Consider the following 18,068-nt stretch of genomic DNA (forward strand, 5'->3'; position numbering starts at 1 on the left):
CAGGTGTTGGCAATAATCTTTTTATTTATTAAGAAAAGTCTCCCTGTTATATTAGCGTCGTTGAGTAAGTACCGTGTCAGTTTCGCGCAAAGATAAACATATCTCGGCGTAGTTTGTTCTCGCATAATTCCGCACGCGCGTATAGCAAAATAAATCGGATATCTTCTCTCTCATTCTCGTTTTCTGTACGAAATTGTCGTTGCGGCGAGTCGCCTTCTGGACGAGTCATTTATCCAAGGCGCTTTACAAGGATGCCGTCGTATAAATATCGTACAATTAAATACATCGAGGATAAATAGGTCGTCGTTCCATATCCGTACGGGTTTTTAAGAGGCTTACATCCGAACGGGGCGTGTGACTAATGCTCGCAATTATATTAGAATGGCAAGAAAAGCCGCATTCAAACCGCCTTACACGCTAATATTTATAATATAATTCATCACAGCAATAAACAAAATATACGTGTGCGCATGTGGATGTACAAAACTCGAAACTCGTGAGTTATCGACTCGTATCGTTCTCCCCTTTTCTTTCTCTCTCTCTCTTTCTCTCTTTCCACGCATCCGTTTTTTCGCGATCACTGCGCAGTTGCTCCTTACAAGTTACACCTTACTGTAGAAATATTAAAGTTACAGGGTATAATATCTGTTTCCGGAATTCAATACAGTCGCATCGACTACATGAGGGATATCGTTGCGCCTTCACGCCGTAGAGAGTGACAATTTTTACGTTGGGTGATGTACGCCCGCATAGGGCGTAACAGCCGAATTTTGCGAAAGGAAATCGTGCACAGAGCCGCACCGGGAAAGTAATCGACCGTTCTCATATACTTTTGTGATTCGCGTAAGGCAATTAGAAATTGTTCGTTTAAGGCATCGGTTTGTCGTTTTCTGTTTCGCATTCAAACGCGCGTAAAAATAACAAGACCTGCACTACATCGCTACTGTTAGATCTCATCTCGAAGTAACTTATAAATAAAAACGATAATTGTACAATGCAACAAATACAACGCCGACGATATCGGTACAATAGAAATAATGGCGATAAATTCTAGGCGTCTAGAATCGACAAGTTCCTGCTTTCGGAGAACAACGCTAACGACGTATCTTTAATACGGTGATTACAAAACTTACGTAAAATACATTCGCCACGTACACGGGCTACGTTTTCGTTTAGCGGTTATCCGCGTTTTAGCGGGGAGAGGGGGTAAGGATATCGCGACAGGTCGTTTCTATCTGTACAAAAATAACAATCTGTCTTCGTTATTTAAATGCTCAAATATTTAATAGTTCGAATCCATACACTTTCACTCGTCAACAAATCTCCTGAATTCCGGAACAGTCCATTATTTAGAAAATATACGGTATGTACAGTAAAAAAATGCCTTTAGAGCTCAATGTCGTCCCTTCCTTTCTTCTTTTTCTTTCCTTTTTTGTGTTTTTTTTTTTTTTTAATTTTTTTTTAATTTTTTTTTTTTGGCTGTCACGTTTGCGCCTAAATGTGATGGATATCACAGAGTTAATGGATGTAGATCCGACTAAAGTGTATCCGCGTAGGTAGGTAGGTAAATAGGTATACACGTTCCTCTGCACGTTGCTCTTGTCCGTCGCGTTTCCTTTAATTACGCGAGCACGCGGTATAATGTATGCAAGTACTATGTGCATACACGCATACACACACACACACATGTACGATCAATAAAACTTCTGTATATGTACATATTTCTGTGCATCGTTTGAGAAAAATATAAAACTATTGAGGTTCGCGTGATGGACCGTACTCTCGGTTTTCCTTCCCCGTTCATGATATCGTATAAACTTATTACGCTATTATCTCCACTCGATACTCGAATCAGTACAAATTTCGTGGACGTGCGCGCTTTAGGATGCGTTCTAGTTGATGCTTCCTCGAAATTAACTCTAACGTCGTGAAACGTTCAATCTTAACGTTTCCGTCGTATTAATTCTCCGATCAAAGTGTTGAGAATAGAAATGCCACTGAAACAACTATTCCGAAACATCAAATAAATCACATCTTTGCGAAAAAATTCTTGTACCGTTCGAGCCAGTATTGAAATACGTTATACGGAATGTAGAGATACGATGATAGAATTATTTGCTAGCGGAGTCAACCGATTAACGCGATATAAATTGCTGCCGGGTCTTAAGTATCTTTTTTTGAGTTAATATGCTATTTTAGTTCAAATGTCAAAGAAAAAAAGCATGCAAAGTACATAAGTCCTAATCACCAGTATTTGTACAACGCGTATACATCTCGCGGAAGAGATTACACGCATATCAGGCAGTCGAATAAATGTATCACCCAAGAGATGATTTGAGAAAATCTCCTCACTGTGAGATATATATATATATATATTCAATATGCATAAATCAAAACGTGCCAATACACATCGAATTGTGTATATACCATCGGTAATAACGATAATAACGAGATGTGTGATCAATCTATTTCGACATCCACTAACTCTATGCTAGAGAAATGCAAAAGCACTAATCGCGCAACTAGTAAAAAGTTTAATACGTCCGCAGATGTACGACACTTGCTCACTTTTGTATCGAGAAAACTTCATCATACTGCTTGATAATTAAGAACATACGAGTAAAATTTATTCAGTGCATCTCTCGATAGACTTAAAAAATTTTTAACTTAATTTTAATTTTAACTTTATTATTGAAAACCTTAAAGTTTCTATATAGCGTTTATCACCAATAAATTTCACATTTGTATCGCTATAATTTTTTAATAACACTAGAACAAACCGTGCACGCGCTACGTGCGCTATTTTTTCAAAATATCTCAAGTAAATTTTTTTTCTTCATTTCTTTTTATTTAATATATGTTTGTCACTTTGCTAATTCTATTTTTTTTTTTTAACTTGAATTTGGTTTATAAATTTATCATCAATATCAGCAATATCAAGTAGCACGAGTGTCGTATTCTTGCAGATTTTTTATTGCGAGGCCGGTCTCGAGAATATCTTTGAAAACGCACGCATTCCCGGTGACAAAATGCAATATCGTGAGCGATATACTTGTTATATACTCTTTTAGAAACAGTCTTTATACAATATCTCAATTATATTATGTACACTTGTATATATACTAGTTAAAAGATAAAACCTATATGTTATATATTATCGTTGAATTCAAATACGAGTCCAGTCCAACTGTTACTTACATAGCAATACCCCAATTTTTACTCGAAAATAATCCAATTGAAATCTCGATTACTTATACCCTGGTCGTATTTACAGTAGCGCGATGTTACTTAATAATGTACATGAGTCTTCGAGTTTAAATACTCAGAAATGGTCGTGATTCGAGGCTGTTCCATTAATTACATGTTCATAATTTTAAATGTTATTATATCGGGACTAGGTAGTATTTCAAATACAAGTTATGGCGTAAATATTTGAGATACGAAATATCATTTCGTTACCTTACAATCTGAAGCAAATTTCTCAATAATATCTCTTGTATCTTTTCAACCACATTTTCAATAGTATTTTATATTTGAAATATATGTATAGAGTTCATCGTCGAATATGTCTTTATTTTTAGTATTTGAAATACATATTTGAGATATTTTTGCCTAGTCCTGAATATATCATTTCGATTCTTTTTTCATAGTCATAAACAAAATAAGTGATCGAAAGTTATCTATAAAAACAATTACTAAAAATTATTATAATTAATTGGCAAATTAGGCAGTACGTAATGAATATTATATTGCAAATACTAGTAATGTAGAGTTTTGACACGTCTTTAGAATATTAACCTGTGATAAATTACAATAAATATTGTATGTACGTATAAAAAAATAATTTACGAATGTGTAAAAATTATTCAATGTTCAATTGGGAGTCATCGATTTACGTAATTAGGCTGCTTTAATCAAAGTAAAATTAAGATTGTCGCTAATAACTGTTTAGCTGCACATTTCTCATCTCTTATTTTTATGTATCTACTGTTCCCCAAACAGTCGATACCTATCAAATCGTTTGAGCTATATACACTTCCAGAAACACGCAATACCTGAGAATTCGTGCTGGAAATTACAGTACTTTGACAGTCTTACATAATAGCTGCAGATCATCTCGAACATAATACGCGTAGCGTATTAATAGCGACGTAAGTTGCTATGTGTAGGATAAACCCTGGGTAGGACATCAATGGAGCAGATGCTGCGTTTGAAGTCTTCGTTAAGTCTTCGCATACTCCTGTAACATAATGCCAATATTGAATATTTATACTGTGCTTACTTAGCATGCATTTAACGTAATATAATACATCCTGAAACTAGAGCGTACTATAGCAAAGTAATTATTTCGTTATTTCAACGGATTAAATTATTTTAATAATATATTACTCCATTATTTCAAACGTTATTATTCATTAATTGTTTTTAATCGTGAAAATTTCACGTCTTTGTAATTACCTTGATTCGACAGTCTATACGTCCATTCGTTTGTGGCTTCTCTTTGACAAGTACGCGACGGTCTCGATAGCCAAAGTTCTTTTTCTTGTGACTTTTGCCTGCTCGATCTATCTCTGACACCTTTGAGAAGCATAGAAAAACAGAATGTTTGTCCCGGGATTTCGGAATTCCGTTGCGACGCTATCGTATACCACATTCCTTTCTCTTCCCAGCTGCCGTGACAAAAGTAAGCTGCCAAAGTACATGGTATTTTTAGTTTCTTTTAATTTTTACATATATTTTTTATAAATTATAAAAAAAGTAATAAAATATTCATTATGCTCACCAATCTTTTCGTGTTCGCACGTATTGCCGATTGCTATTTCGGCTTGATCGGCTGAAGTGCAACCTACTTGTATATCTGTGCTTCTGCATTCCTCGTCTTCGATGTTATCTTGCCAAGTCCGCCTTTTAGTCGTTCTCGATAACTCGCTACGACGTCGCCGTCTTGATATACCGGTTGATAACACTTGTAACGGAGCGAAATCCAAAATCTCATATCGTCCTAAGTTAGGACATCTTCTTTGATGCAAGAACGTGGCTGTGGAATAAAAATAGACATGATTAACATACATTTTACTGTTCACTCATTAACTCGTAATGCCACAACGAAGCGCGCAGGTGTCTTATATCAATATTTATGAGTAATGACGTAGCATAGATTAGCACTTACTTATTAAGGTCGTATACGGCATCGTGGATGGATCTGAGATTGAGCACGCCTCATCTGGCATAATCGCTTTTTGATCTGCAACAGAAGAAAAAAAAAAGAAAACGTTTTATATATATTGCGTAACGTTGATTTTTAACGCCGTATGTTTAAGTACTCACCTGACTGCTGTATCTCTATGATATGACTGTCTCTTTTGTGAAATATCATGCAAACGTAACCAATATCGCTGCAATAATAAGAATAGATTCGAACAATTGTAATATATTAAAAATCGCAAAAGAGAGAGAGGGAGAGAAATTGCCTACCAGCCACTGGTGACGTGAGCAACCAGTTTAACTTTATTTCCTTGCATGTTGTCGTTTGGATATAACTTTTCTAAATTGTGGCAAACGATTTTTTCCTCATGAACGGTCTCACCGTCAGTATTTTGCGCTTGCATCTTTACTCTTAACGTAGCGTTCTTGTTTGTAAAGTGATAACTTTTCGTCCCATTGAGCGAGTGCCAGTCGTGGTGTTGAGTTACCCAGGCCGGATATTTGCATCTACTGTGCTCTTTGTCGACTATTGACAAAAGGAATAATGTAAAGATACATAAGGTGTCGCAATCGTTTTGATCTTGAAAGACATTTCGTTCGTACAACACTTACCTTTAATCAGTTTTATGGTGGGCGAACCTTCAGAAACTGTTGTTAGGCCGTTGCAAGTCGGGTCGCCGGACTGTGCAAGTAAATAAATCATTTTCCCTTGGTGATGAGACTTTTCTTCGTAGAGAAAACACCTGTCGAGCGAAAAAGTATTATTCGATATTTTTTGGTTGAAAATTTTTAGATTAAAAAATATATATTTGTTAATTATTAATGTACATTTCTATCATACGCTTCGTGAAGATGATAGAAAGTTATAATAGTAATAATTATGTGAAAGATGACAAATTAACGGTTAACCATCTTTTCACCTTACAACTTCGACTAGTCTTTTTTACATCGTAAGATATTACGATGCTAAATGTAACTTGCCGAAACCGCGGTACACGGACATCTGCCGTGCAGACAGGTGCAATAAACGTAAATAAGCAACTTGGTGCGCGCCGTATAAGTATATCGCAACAAAATCGCAATAGTTGTCGTCGTCACGAACTTTGAATAACACGTAACACAAAATTAAAATTACGTGTTTTACCTGTACGTTTTCGCGTCGCCCAGAGTACTTCTCTCTTTTAAGGTTCCTACCAAATATTTATTCCGTCCATCGTTCCAAATGGCGAGACATTGCAACTCTTCCGCTGCAAATAATCAAATATACAAAAATTTAATATACATATTTTATAAAAAGAGAACCAAAAGCAAAATTAATATCTAAAAAAAATCTTGTTAAAGATTTAATTGTTCTAAAAGTACAAAATAAAAATCTTATTATTCGTAAAACATATTTGTACCATCTTTAATTAAATTTAATTAAATTTAATAATAAAAACTAAATCGACTTAACGCGGGCAATGGCTTAACGTTGCTTTAACTCACTGTTGCTTTCGGTTCCCACAACGTCTGGGCAGGCCTGGTATTTGAGGAGTAGCTTGCTTTCGTCGGTGCACTTCTCCGCGAGGCTTATAGGCATAGCACATTCGCCGTAACCCCGATTGTACGTGAACGTGAACGACGCTCCGCTGAATGGGCAAGATATCGGTTTCGAGTTCATACGGAACATCGAATAAAGCATATCGTCCGATGTAATCATCATGCACATCTCCTCCAAACTCGTTCGCTCCGAGTTACACCAGCCTTAAAAAAAGAAAATAATTGTCGTGTCAGCTTCTTTATCTTTTCTCTTTCCCTCCGTGCAATTAGGAATTTCACACGTTTAATCCCAACGTCGGTGAATTCGATAAACGTACCTTCGCGATACTGAATGACATTTTCGTGGCGTCCGTTAATGATCATGCAGTGATAACAATTTTCGCCGCTGAAACGATAAGTAAAAACGGTTGTTATTAATTGCGTATCGAATATATTTGCGACGGAACGAGTGGTTGCAATTAAAAATCTTTTTTTTTATTTGAATAAGCGAATACTAACTAAACGACGTATTTGTCGTCCATCCTTTCGATGCATACTCGTTCCCCAAGAACGGTCGTGTTGACAACGACTGGAGATTTGCCATATTGATACCATTCCCCTGACCAACTTGATGGAAATTCGCAGGCTCCTAAAAAGTAGTACAAGCTTCTTAATATACATATAGTACATATATACATATAGGTAATAATAATTCTTTATAAATTTCGCGGACATTCATTCTAGTATATTTTAGTTGACAATTCCACATATTAATTTCTGACAACACATTAAATTAAATCATGAATAAAATGCCGATTGCGCTCAGTTTCGACAAATTAATCAACGGCGGGCGATTAATTAAATATTTTTAATAAATTTTTCTTGGCAAATGAGAATTTTGCGCTTAGATTAACGCGTAATATTCAAATCGAGTAAGATCAGTTTCTTCTTAATCCGAGTCTACGTTCGTTCAGGTAAAGAATCCGAGAGCGAAGGCACGCTTGATTGGGAGAATTAAGAGACCACGTGGTCGGGCTTTCATTAAGTGGCGCGGATGATTAGAAAATTGCTATCGGGCCCAATACAACGCGATTACTAGCGGTCGGGGCGTGAGAGCCAGGACGAAGAAAGGGAACTGCGCGTTGCGTTGCGTTGCGTGGCGATGGCGAAGCAACGAGCAATGCTCGGAACGCGCGAGTTAGCGAGGAAAAAAAAAGGGGAAAAAGTTAACGACGCGCGGAGCCGCGTTACCCGTCATTTTCCCAGCCTTCGTCGCCTGTTTATCTTAGTCACCGGCCGCCAAGCGACGCTATTTAGCGACTTCTAATGAAAAGTTGCCAGACAGGACGAGAATGCTCTAGCGGAAAGTTTTCAGACGTCCCGGGCAGAATGGAGCAGACTCGATGTGAATGATCGAATGTCTCCGTTCCAAGACTCATAAATAACAGGGAGGGGAAAAGAAAAAAAAAAAACTAATGTCATTAAACTTTTCGAGCGTTCCAATTTGCCGAAAGTATTACGTCTAAAATTAAAACCCGATCTTATTTTTCGCGATATTCCAGGCGAATTAAACAACGCGTGACAAATACGAATCGAATGATAATACATAATAAAAATCAATCGATCATGTGTCGTTTCAATATAAAGTATGCGTGTATGTAGACCCGATTTATCAAGAATGAATAATTATGTGAAACGGAACTTATCGAGTCGTTGGGGGGGGGTATTGGAGATCTTTATAAAATATCGACGATAAATTCCCCTGGGGTGAGAAGGGTTAAGGTTCGGCGGTGCGTATTTCCTAGTTTAGCGATGTTTAGTGCGTTCGATCGAACGGCGAACGTGCGTACATTTCGGGGTGGCTTGCTCGGGTCGGCGCGGGCGACGGCGAACGTCAGAAATAGCCGGGAAGAGGGCGGAGGAAACGGAGGGTGCGCGAAGGGAAATGGGATACACACGCGACAGCGTCTACGGGGTGTCCCAGAACCGATCCGGCTTTTAATATTAATGACGGGCACGTCGACGAAAATGGAGTCGGGGTTTCCCGAGGGGGATGTTTCGTAGGAGGCCATTACCCCGTAACAGTCGACATAAGTCATCTCTAATTAGAGTGCCGAAGCGCTGAGACGCTAAGATAGCAAACGGCTACCTAAACGTAGAAACAAACGAAAACGTATCAATTGGAGCCGATCATTTGGCTTCTCGATTGGCGAGTCCCGGTCGCTTTTAATCCGGAAGTCGCCATCCCGCGCGATCGAGCCTCCGATTTCGACACCGTGTATGCTAAGCGGGGCGCGCGGCGCACGTGCGTGGCACAGGCGAAAAGGAGGAGAGCGTCGTAGCGACCGTTTTAGACACGCATCTTTCGTCGAAAGAATATCATTTATCTCGGCGTGGCTGCGGGAGTGAGAGATAGGGCGGGTGGGACCTCCTCTTTTCGCCGCGATCGTCTTCGGCGAGAAGAAGCGGCGACAGATATCGCAGGCGCGCGGACAGCCGCTCGACAGGCGGCGGTGGCGGTATGCTCTTTAACAGCTCTTTTTGAGAGAAGGCGTAGAAAAGCGCGGGGGAAGGGCCACTCGTTAACGAGCTAACGAGCGCGCGAGTACATCCGCAGGGCACGGGAACCGCGAGCTAGAACCTCGGGGAATGTCGGGACGCAACCCGCGAAACATGACTGATGGGCTTCCTCGTAACGGAAATGGACTCTCCAACTCCGCCTTTAAATATATTCCTTTTATACAACGTATTAAATGCACTCCTCGTACACGCGCTGGCACCCGTTTCTTTGTCAAACCAAAACGACCCTATCTTTTAACAGGAATGTTCCGAACCAAAAAAATAGAAACAAATATTTTGAAATCACTTTAAAGAAGACTTTATCTGGATAAATTCTTAAAATGCACGTAACAATTTTATATCATAATTTAATATTAAAACTCGTGAAGATGAAAATTAATTCGATCACTGAAACGGCAAATTAAATTCTGACGGAAAATAAACCGTTACGCTCTCTTAAACAAAAAATACTTGCCATTAATCAAATGCGTTTCATTTCTGAATATCGCGAAATTTCCCATGACATTTTTACGCAGGCAGAATTAATAAAAACATTCCAGTGATTTGTATTCCGTATATATATATATTTTTTTTTTTCTTTTTTTTTTATTATGTCAAAAGGGCAATAAAAATGTGAGAGCGGTAAAAGCGTTCGAATACCGAGTTATTATAAATTTATTTTCGTACACAATTCGCAGTTGTCGAAATAACTCGTGAATCGGAGGAATTTAATTTTTATCTCCGACGTCGAGCTCTACTAAAAGAGAAGCTGTTGAAGCGGTAAAGTAGACGTTATTCCAGGAGTAATCCTTTGGGCTTGGGGGGCAACGTTATCAGCGGACCCCGCGAGGGCTCGATAACGCGACATTTAGCGTCGTCGCGGCAGATCTTTACACCCGCGGGCTTTTAACATTCTTTGAGGCGATAGGAAACATCGCCGTTGCGAGGTGGAGGCGGCCAAGTGGCGTTCGAGGGCGCTCGTCGACGAATAGACGTAATTATTTGCCGTTCCCTCATTGTTCGCGCATTATCGAAGACGGTGTGCATACCACACGCGCTGACTCGACGATCTCGGCGACTCGCGGCGGTACACACATATACGCACGTATACATATTTGCTCGCAGACAAGCTCGCGACCCGTTCGTAGGTGACTCACCGTTTGCAGAGGGTAAATCGACCAGCGGTAGTATCAGCAGCACCAACACTGATACCGGGGCGAATATCCCTTTTCGTCGCGGGTACGCCAGTTCCTGCATCCTGGAAAATATATATTTTTTCATTATGGATCGGGGTTAAATTATGCAAGGCGCGAGTTTTCGACGTGGGCGTCAAAACGCCACGTATCTCCTCAAAGGGAGCAACCCTGTTGGACCGTAATCGTAAATAAAAATCTAATATCTTATATACATTCGAGATAGCGAATGTTTGCCGCGGTTAATATTGATACGTCTAAATTCGCAATCGAGCCGGCCGAACCGCTTTTCTTATTCGCTGCGAGGAAGTAATTCGCTCGCGTGAAAATGGAGCAGCGGACTTGTGAACTTCATTTTTAAACGATTCCAAAAAAAGAGGACGTAGGGTTAGGCTTTCTTTTTCTCAATTTTGCTTGATATTTTCTTCCGATGCATTCAGGTTTATCGTCGTAAATATTTTTGTAGAGTTCGATGGTGAAAATGGCCACGTTTTAACGGCGTTCACTGTTTTAAAAATTGTGAATGTAATCATATTCGGCGCATGTTTGAAGACTATCAAAATTAAGAACACACGGCAATCGGATTCATGATTTTTACGACGTTCGCAAAGCAGGTTTTTTTCCCCTGAATGTGTACTATGTGCAGTATTATTAAAATGATATTTAACAAATGGCGATAATCGCAAATGGCATCGCGTGAATAGATTGGGACGTAAGTAGCACGAACCACGTGTCGTCGTGACGATAAAACACCGAGGGCGAATAGTGGGGATGAACAAAAGTGATAGATAACGGCGCAGATAAGATAAGTAGATAAGTTTGCTCGGTAAATGCTTTAAAAGAAATATATGTTACGTCGAAACGGTATCGATTGAAAAGCGTCATTTAATAACCCAAAAAAACACAAATATATGAAATAATAAAAAAAGTGACGAACGTAAATATAAATCAAACAGAATATTCTAAACTGGCGGATGAACGAGTTAAAAAATTAATTGATTAATAAAAATTTCAGCAGGTACTTTTTTTTATTATTATTATTTCAAACGGATGCATAATTGTGCGATTAATCAAGCGTTTGATACGTCGATTTCATAATACGATCGTGTGTCCGTCTTATTAAATTTATTTGATTAAGTTTGCCGAGATATACGGTTCGTTCGTTTGAATTCAACACCACCGAACGAGGATTGAGTTCCCCCGACGGTTCTTCGCGGAATTAAATTTCGCGGAATAATGCCGATTATAATATTGCACGTGGGAAAAATCGACGGCATCGCGATAAGACCCGCGTGAAAAGTACGTGCGTATGTATCGCCGCGCAACCGTGCTACATCCCTGCTATCGTAAATGAATCATGAATCATGTGCTCGATAAAATCAATATGTCGAAAACGGGACCACCAGTCATTTTCCGTGAATCGAGGAGACATGTGTCGCGTGTCGGGGCGCATACAATTTTCCCGCGTAATTGTTTTCGCTCGACGGTTTAGGAAATCTCCCTTACGTACACCGCTCGTAAAGTTAGCCAAGTCACGCTATATGCTCATCTGTATCGAAACTTAATCAATCGTCGGCTAAGATCAATACTTCGGAACGAGAGCAATCTCGTTCTGTGACTTGCGGATTAAAGTTTCTACATTTTATTCCCGAGCAAAAACGTGTTCTCGGGATATAAAAAAAAAAACAAAAAATGAAGAGAAGATCTCTTTAGAAGGACTGTCTCGCAGCTATGGCGAAATCGTAACGCACGTGAGAAAAATGAATGCGTGACTAATCGCTACGAAAATTACCTGCGAGGAGAGTAGTGAGGGCGATCAAAAAATTTCCGTCGTTCCGCGGGAGACGTGTAATCGACGACGTAACGACGAAATCACCAATCGGTCACACTTTCACTGTAACGAGACAACGCGGGGCACATCCACGCGCGTGTATTACATTCCAAGATCCAGCGAAGCGCGGTAGGAAACGGGCCGTCCCGTAAAAAAGGCAAACGTATTGTTACACCCGCACATTTCCTCCCCGCGTACCGATCGCCCCGGTGTCAGGGGGTCGGAGATTTACCTTACGTTCTCAGCGGCGAGAGAGGTCATGGATAATCGAAAAAGAGAGCCACCGACGCGATCTCGCAGGTCCGCGAAATAGTCCGGAAGGAAGAAAAAAGCCGCGAGACTAGAGGCCCTACCGGCGATCGGCGCCGGAATGGGAACGTCGCGACGGCTATAAGAGCGACGAGCACGCCCGGTGGTTGACGTCCACGTACGTATCGCCACGTGAATGGAAAGAACGGCGGCTGCATTATTTAACGAGGTACACGTGTACCGCTCTGCTTTGTTGCGGCGCGAAGGCGATCGTTCCGCCTGCGCTTTCCGTCCAAGAATTCCGAGATGCAACGAGGCCGGGTCGTTGCAGCCCATATACGAACACGCGTAATCCTTTACGCCCTCGTCGCCGTCGAGCAATAGGCCAGTTTACTAATTTGTCAGGTGCCTGCGCGGGATCTATTCGTCTCGTTGATTCTTCTCTATTTCTCAAACGGGCGAGAAGTTTACGTAGTCGAAATAAATATTTGAAAGCTGAACTCGACTTATCGTACGGCATAATAAAAGAATTATCTCCAAGAGAAAGAAATTATTTGGTCTTATAAAGCCTCGAGAAATGGGTTTGTCGAACGCTTTAATAAACGGGTCTCGAACAGAGTTTAAGTTTCGCTGAGACGTTATTTACGTAATATCCATCGGGGACGTGTTTTATTCTCCATTATTTCAAAACTTCCATTCGCGAAATATTTTAGATGGCAATAATGTCTTTTAGGTATTGAATTATTCCGTAAGCACCGATGCCTCGAAATCGCCATTATTCTTGCCCGTCCTAAAGCGACACCGCGGTTGAAACGACATTTGATAGCGGCGGAACGGCACAGGTAGAGTCCGACGGGGATCGCTAAGAACCGTCAGCATAATTGACCACTTGTATCAACAACGCGTCAGAGATTTATTAACGAGCGAACGAATTCGGGTTTTTCCGACTTGAATTTCGGTTGCAGATGCAACCGACTTCCGGTGAACTCGGCCGATGTAAGACGGTAATAACGTACGTTTAATATCGTCGCGAACAAAGATCGCGTAATTCGATAACGTCAGGTAAATTTCGCAAAAATCTCGCGACACGCGAGCATGTGCGGGTCAGGCTCTTTTTTTTTCCGCTTCTTCAGCGTGACTCTTCATCTCTACTCTCTCCCCCTCACGCGTTGGACCATTATATTTGTCTTAAATGCGTCGCGAGCGAAGATCGCGCAATTTGATAACGTCATGCAAATTTCGCAAAAGTCTCGCGATACGTGAGCATGTGCGGGTCAAGTTCTTTTTCTTTCCGCATCTTCAGCGTGACTTTTCATCTCTCTCTCTTTTCTTAACGCGTTGGACCATTATATTTGTCTTAAATGCGATCCGATTATTGATCTCTAAGGCTGCTGCGGTCGAGCGTTGAATAAATAAAGCGTAAAGTAAATAAATATCAGACGTGCTACTCCAGTTTCTCAACGGCGTTACGTTCACAATTATCTCTGATAAAATATCATTCGTTTTCTTTTTTTTTTTTTTTTTATCGCGCTGATTCACGACCGTGACGCGATTCGCCGGTGGGGTTTAGCGTCGCTCTCGAAGGATAAACGGGGTGGTTTTCTCGCTCTCTCGCTTTCGTTGTACTGTACGAAAAAGCAAACATTATTTCTTCATTAGAATAATTACGCCGCTGGTCGTTAATGTAGGTACGCTTTCATTGCGCGATATACGCGCGAATCAGCTTATCGATTCTGGGAATACGCCGATCGTCATTTATCATATCAAATGGCTTCCCCCGGGCAGGGGTAGCTGGCAAGCGTTAGATTCCAGTTAGGGGAATATCGATAATGACCTTTGATATTCGCAATTTTATATTTACCCACTGTTTACATTAATACAATACATTTCTGTGCCATCCTTGAGACACGTACGATTTTATTGATAGAAGCAATAATTGCGATATAATTCAACTATAATTTACCTCCAGATAATTCAAATTGTCGCTGAAATAGAAATTGTAATATAAATTAATTAATTAAATCGAATAATAATAAATGACAACTGTATTAATAGCACCCCAGGTAACGATCTTCTAAAAGAAAAACAAAGAACGAAATATACTATATCTTTTTCAAAAGCTATTAATTTAATAAAATACGTATTTAACAAAAAAAAAAAAAAAAAATGCCGCGAAGCGATTCATTTAAACAATATTTCGTAAACCCACAATTAACGATACTTTAACAACCGTAAATTTCATCCCAGGGTCATAATTTGATATATTTTAAACTCGAAAAAGAGACTCGTATAGAAATAATGAATTGCGCCCGCATCATAATTCATCGAAGCTCGGAAGACGCGATGAGAAAGTAAAAGCACACGCGGGACGAAGTTACCGCGCCGGTCGCAGATATCCTTCAGGTATCCTGAGAATGACTCAGGAACAGGTCGCGAAGGGAAAACTGTCGACTACTACTCGAGGCGGGACAAAAGACAACCGCGGAGTCGTAGCCGGTTGCCCCAATGTCGGTTAGCCTTTAATCTCTCCTCTGTATCTTTATTATAGTTACGATTGTACGGCGAGAAGGATTGTGTGTAATAGGGGAGAAGAGGATATCGCCGGCCGATTGAATAGCCAATCAAAGCGATCGATACAGCCGATCAACCCCACGGGACGCTTGTACTTTACGATTAAATTCCGCTCTTCTTATTGTTAGTTACGATTTAGCACCTTCCTCGTTCTTTCGTTCCTTCTCGACCTCTAAACGCGCAGTCGTTTTCTTCTCCGGTTTCTACGTTTTCGTTCTCGACAAATTTGCAACGTTTCTCTCTTACCGAAATTGTTTCCATTAAATTTTAAAAAACGCGTTTCATATATGTTGAATATTTTCGCGATAAGACCTAGATACGATTCGCGAAAGTAAAATAAAATACGATTTTATCATTTGGTTTTTATCAATTAATTTCTATTCATTAATTTTTTGTCACTTTTTTTTTTCTTTCATCGTCTGTTCGTCTGTTTCATTTTCGTTATTATATCTACTTTGCGTATTAATTGCCATTACTAAAATAATAAGTTTTTATTTTTGGACACGCAACAAGTCTCAACGCATTGTTCTAATAACTTTATTTATTTGTCGTTTATTGCCGTGATATCACTCTCGAGAGTTTGTTTATTATTCGATCTATTAATCCGCAAATCTCATCGTTCTTTGGCAACAAGTAAAAATAATAATCTTTGAGTCGTGTTGTTAATGCAACAAATAAGTTTTCAGATTTTTTTTTACACCTGTTTGAGAATTATTTCCGTTGTCTTCTACAATAATATCGAATTACCAATTTCGTCAGGCTTTTACAAAGAAACCTACGTTCCAAAATCACTGCGCGGTACACTTTGAACAAAGATTGAGCTCAATCCACCACACCCCACCACTCTCTCCGAGGGCTATCCCTAGTTTAACCGAACTTTCTTTCATTGTCCTACGTTATAGACAGGATGATCGCCGCTCGCAAATTCGCTAAGTCAGAGTCGCCTATAGAATTGGCTCTAAACCTCTCTTTCTTTCTCTCTTTCTCTCCCTTCCAATGTCAATCAGTCTAAATTGTATTAGAAAAAAAAAATCCACTTTAAATGATTTATTTGAGGCTACTCCTTCCAACTTTGTTATTGAAAAGTAAAAATACGTCATATAATTTCGAAATATCTACACAGTTTCGCGATTGTTTTGAATAATTATTTCAAATAACAATAAAATAAAATATCGTATTATTTCAACATTTCCATTTTATTCCAAATAAAACTAATTGTAAAATAAAATATACTATTTCGAATAATATTTCAAATAATGTTATTTCGATAATACCTAAGTCTAGCTACGGTTTATAGTTCAGGTAAAGAAAGCGACTAAAGTAAAAAAAAATATAAAAAAATATACATATATATTTATGAAGAAAGCATTCCGAAAATATAGCCTTTCTACCCGTTTTTTTTTCTTTTTTTTTTTCGTTTCTCCTTTTGAAAATGTAACGCTGTAACATGCACCTTGCGGTGCTGGTGCAAAAAACGGAGGAAGCCACGGCTAATTAAAACGAAAAATTTGAAAAGAAGATAACGGGTCGGGGAAAGGGCGGACGTTAACGGAGGGCTAGTGAGGCCCAGTCTAAACTCTCGGGTTCGAATCTCCCGACTATCGTGCCAGGGAAAACTCGGCGAAAGGCACGGAGATCCGAGAATCGCTCCGAGAGAATAAACAAAAAATTTAATTTAAAAAAAAGAAAAAACTTGGCGACTAACCTTCACGCTGGCTAAGTATCCGTCACCGTGGCGAAGAGAGTAGCCCGTGGAAGCAATCACATGATGCACTAACAACGTACGCGCGGCACGACAACGTACGCACCGCCACCGGGTTGAATCCGTCGACGGGGCATCGGTTGGGACGACGCCGCCGCGCGATCCGTATCGAGCTCGACGCGAAAGTGACAGTAGGGAACGTCGTGCAGGACGATCCTTCGCGAGCGGCCAGGGCGCCTCCGTCTCCCTTTCCTCCTCCTCCTCCACCACCTCTTCCTCCCTGCCTCCGTCTCTCCCTGTCTCTCGCTCCCGCTCTCACGGCAAGGTGTCCCGACGGCGTCGAGGTGCACGGGACCGTAACGAGGCGATCCTCGCGAATGCGGCGAACACGACACCAAGCGCACGTACAGGGGCGGGGGGGGAGATGAGAAAACGAACGAGGGAACGCCTGTCGCGATTTCGCGACGGCCCGGTATCCGGCGGTCCTCGAACGCGAACGGCGTACGGGTTCGGTGACACCACACGGTACGCCCGCGCGTCGTCGTCGTCGTCGTTGACGTCGTCTCCGGCGGCGCGGCGGCGACACAGAGAGACAGGCTAACAATGGCGTCGTACGACGTGCGGGACTGCGGGTGCGGGGATAAGGGAAGGGAGGGCACTCGGCGGCGCTAGATGTCGCGACGGTTCTCCAAACTCGCCGCCGAGTTACGAATTTACAATTCATTATTCACATATTTCCACGTTGCGCAGTAATTAGTTTGATATTTAGCGACGGACACGCTGCGAGGGAGGGAGAAAGAGAGAAAGAGAGAGAGAGAGAGAGACATTTTTGTTTAATTATCTAAGACACATGTATGATATCGTTGTAATCATTTAAACTAAAAATCTAAAAGTCAAGAAAAAATTAAAAGGAAATAAATTTATCTTTAGAATAAGACAGCCTTGCTAACTCGTATTAATGTAACGCACAAGTTTACTTTTGAATCTGTAAACTACAGATCCCGTCGCGTTTCCACGGTCAACGTTTTTTTTATTAATAAAAGAAAGCACCGGACGCTTCGAAGGACACGAGGTGTGCCGTTGCAGTTTTTTTTCCTTACGTAGAATTAATTCAAAAAAAAAAGAAAGAAGGACGAAAATGAAGCCTACGCATCTCCCGGCAAATTTTCCGCCAATTCGGGAAAAGATCGCTCTCCGGGCTTCTTCTCGAAAAGATCCCGTCGCCCTAGGAGTCCTCGGC

At 40.5% G+C, this 18,068-nt stretch overlaps 1 protein-coding gene across 1 annotated transcript; it reads right to left on the reverse strand.

Annotated features, from left to right (window-relative positions):
- Positions 1-6: 6 nt before the first annotated feature.
- Positions 7-17,297, reverse strand: LOC139111909 (uncharacterized). The gene is made up of 13 exons (XM_070672531.1): positions 16,832-17,297; positions 10,440-10,540; positions 7,243-7,372; positions 7,062-7,129; positions 6,691-6,948; positions 6,350-6,452; positions 5,818-5,948; positions 5,476-5,731; positions 5,329-5,396; positions 5,171-5,245; positions 4,784-5,038; positions 4,459-4,689; positions 7-4,240 (listed from the first exon to the last, which is right to left on the reverse strand). The coding sequence occupies exons 2-13, from the start codon at positions 10,537-10,539 to the stop codon at positions 4,113-4,115; spliced, it is 1,803 nt and encodes a 600-aa protein (XP_070528632.1). The 5' UTR covers position 10,540; positions 16,832-17,297; the 3' UTR covers positions 7-4,112.
- Positions 17,298-18,068: the final 771 nt, after the last annotated feature.

The sequence above is a fragment of the Cardiocondyla obscurior genome, linkage group LG26 (genome assembly GCF_019399895.1).
Source record: "Cardiocondyla obscurior isolate alpha-2009 linkage group LG26, Cobs3.1, whole genome shotgun sequence".
Classification (NCBI taxonomy): domain Eukaryota; kingdom Metazoa; phylum Arthropoda; class Insecta; order Hymenoptera; family Formicidae; genus Cardiocondyla; species Cardiocondyla obscurior.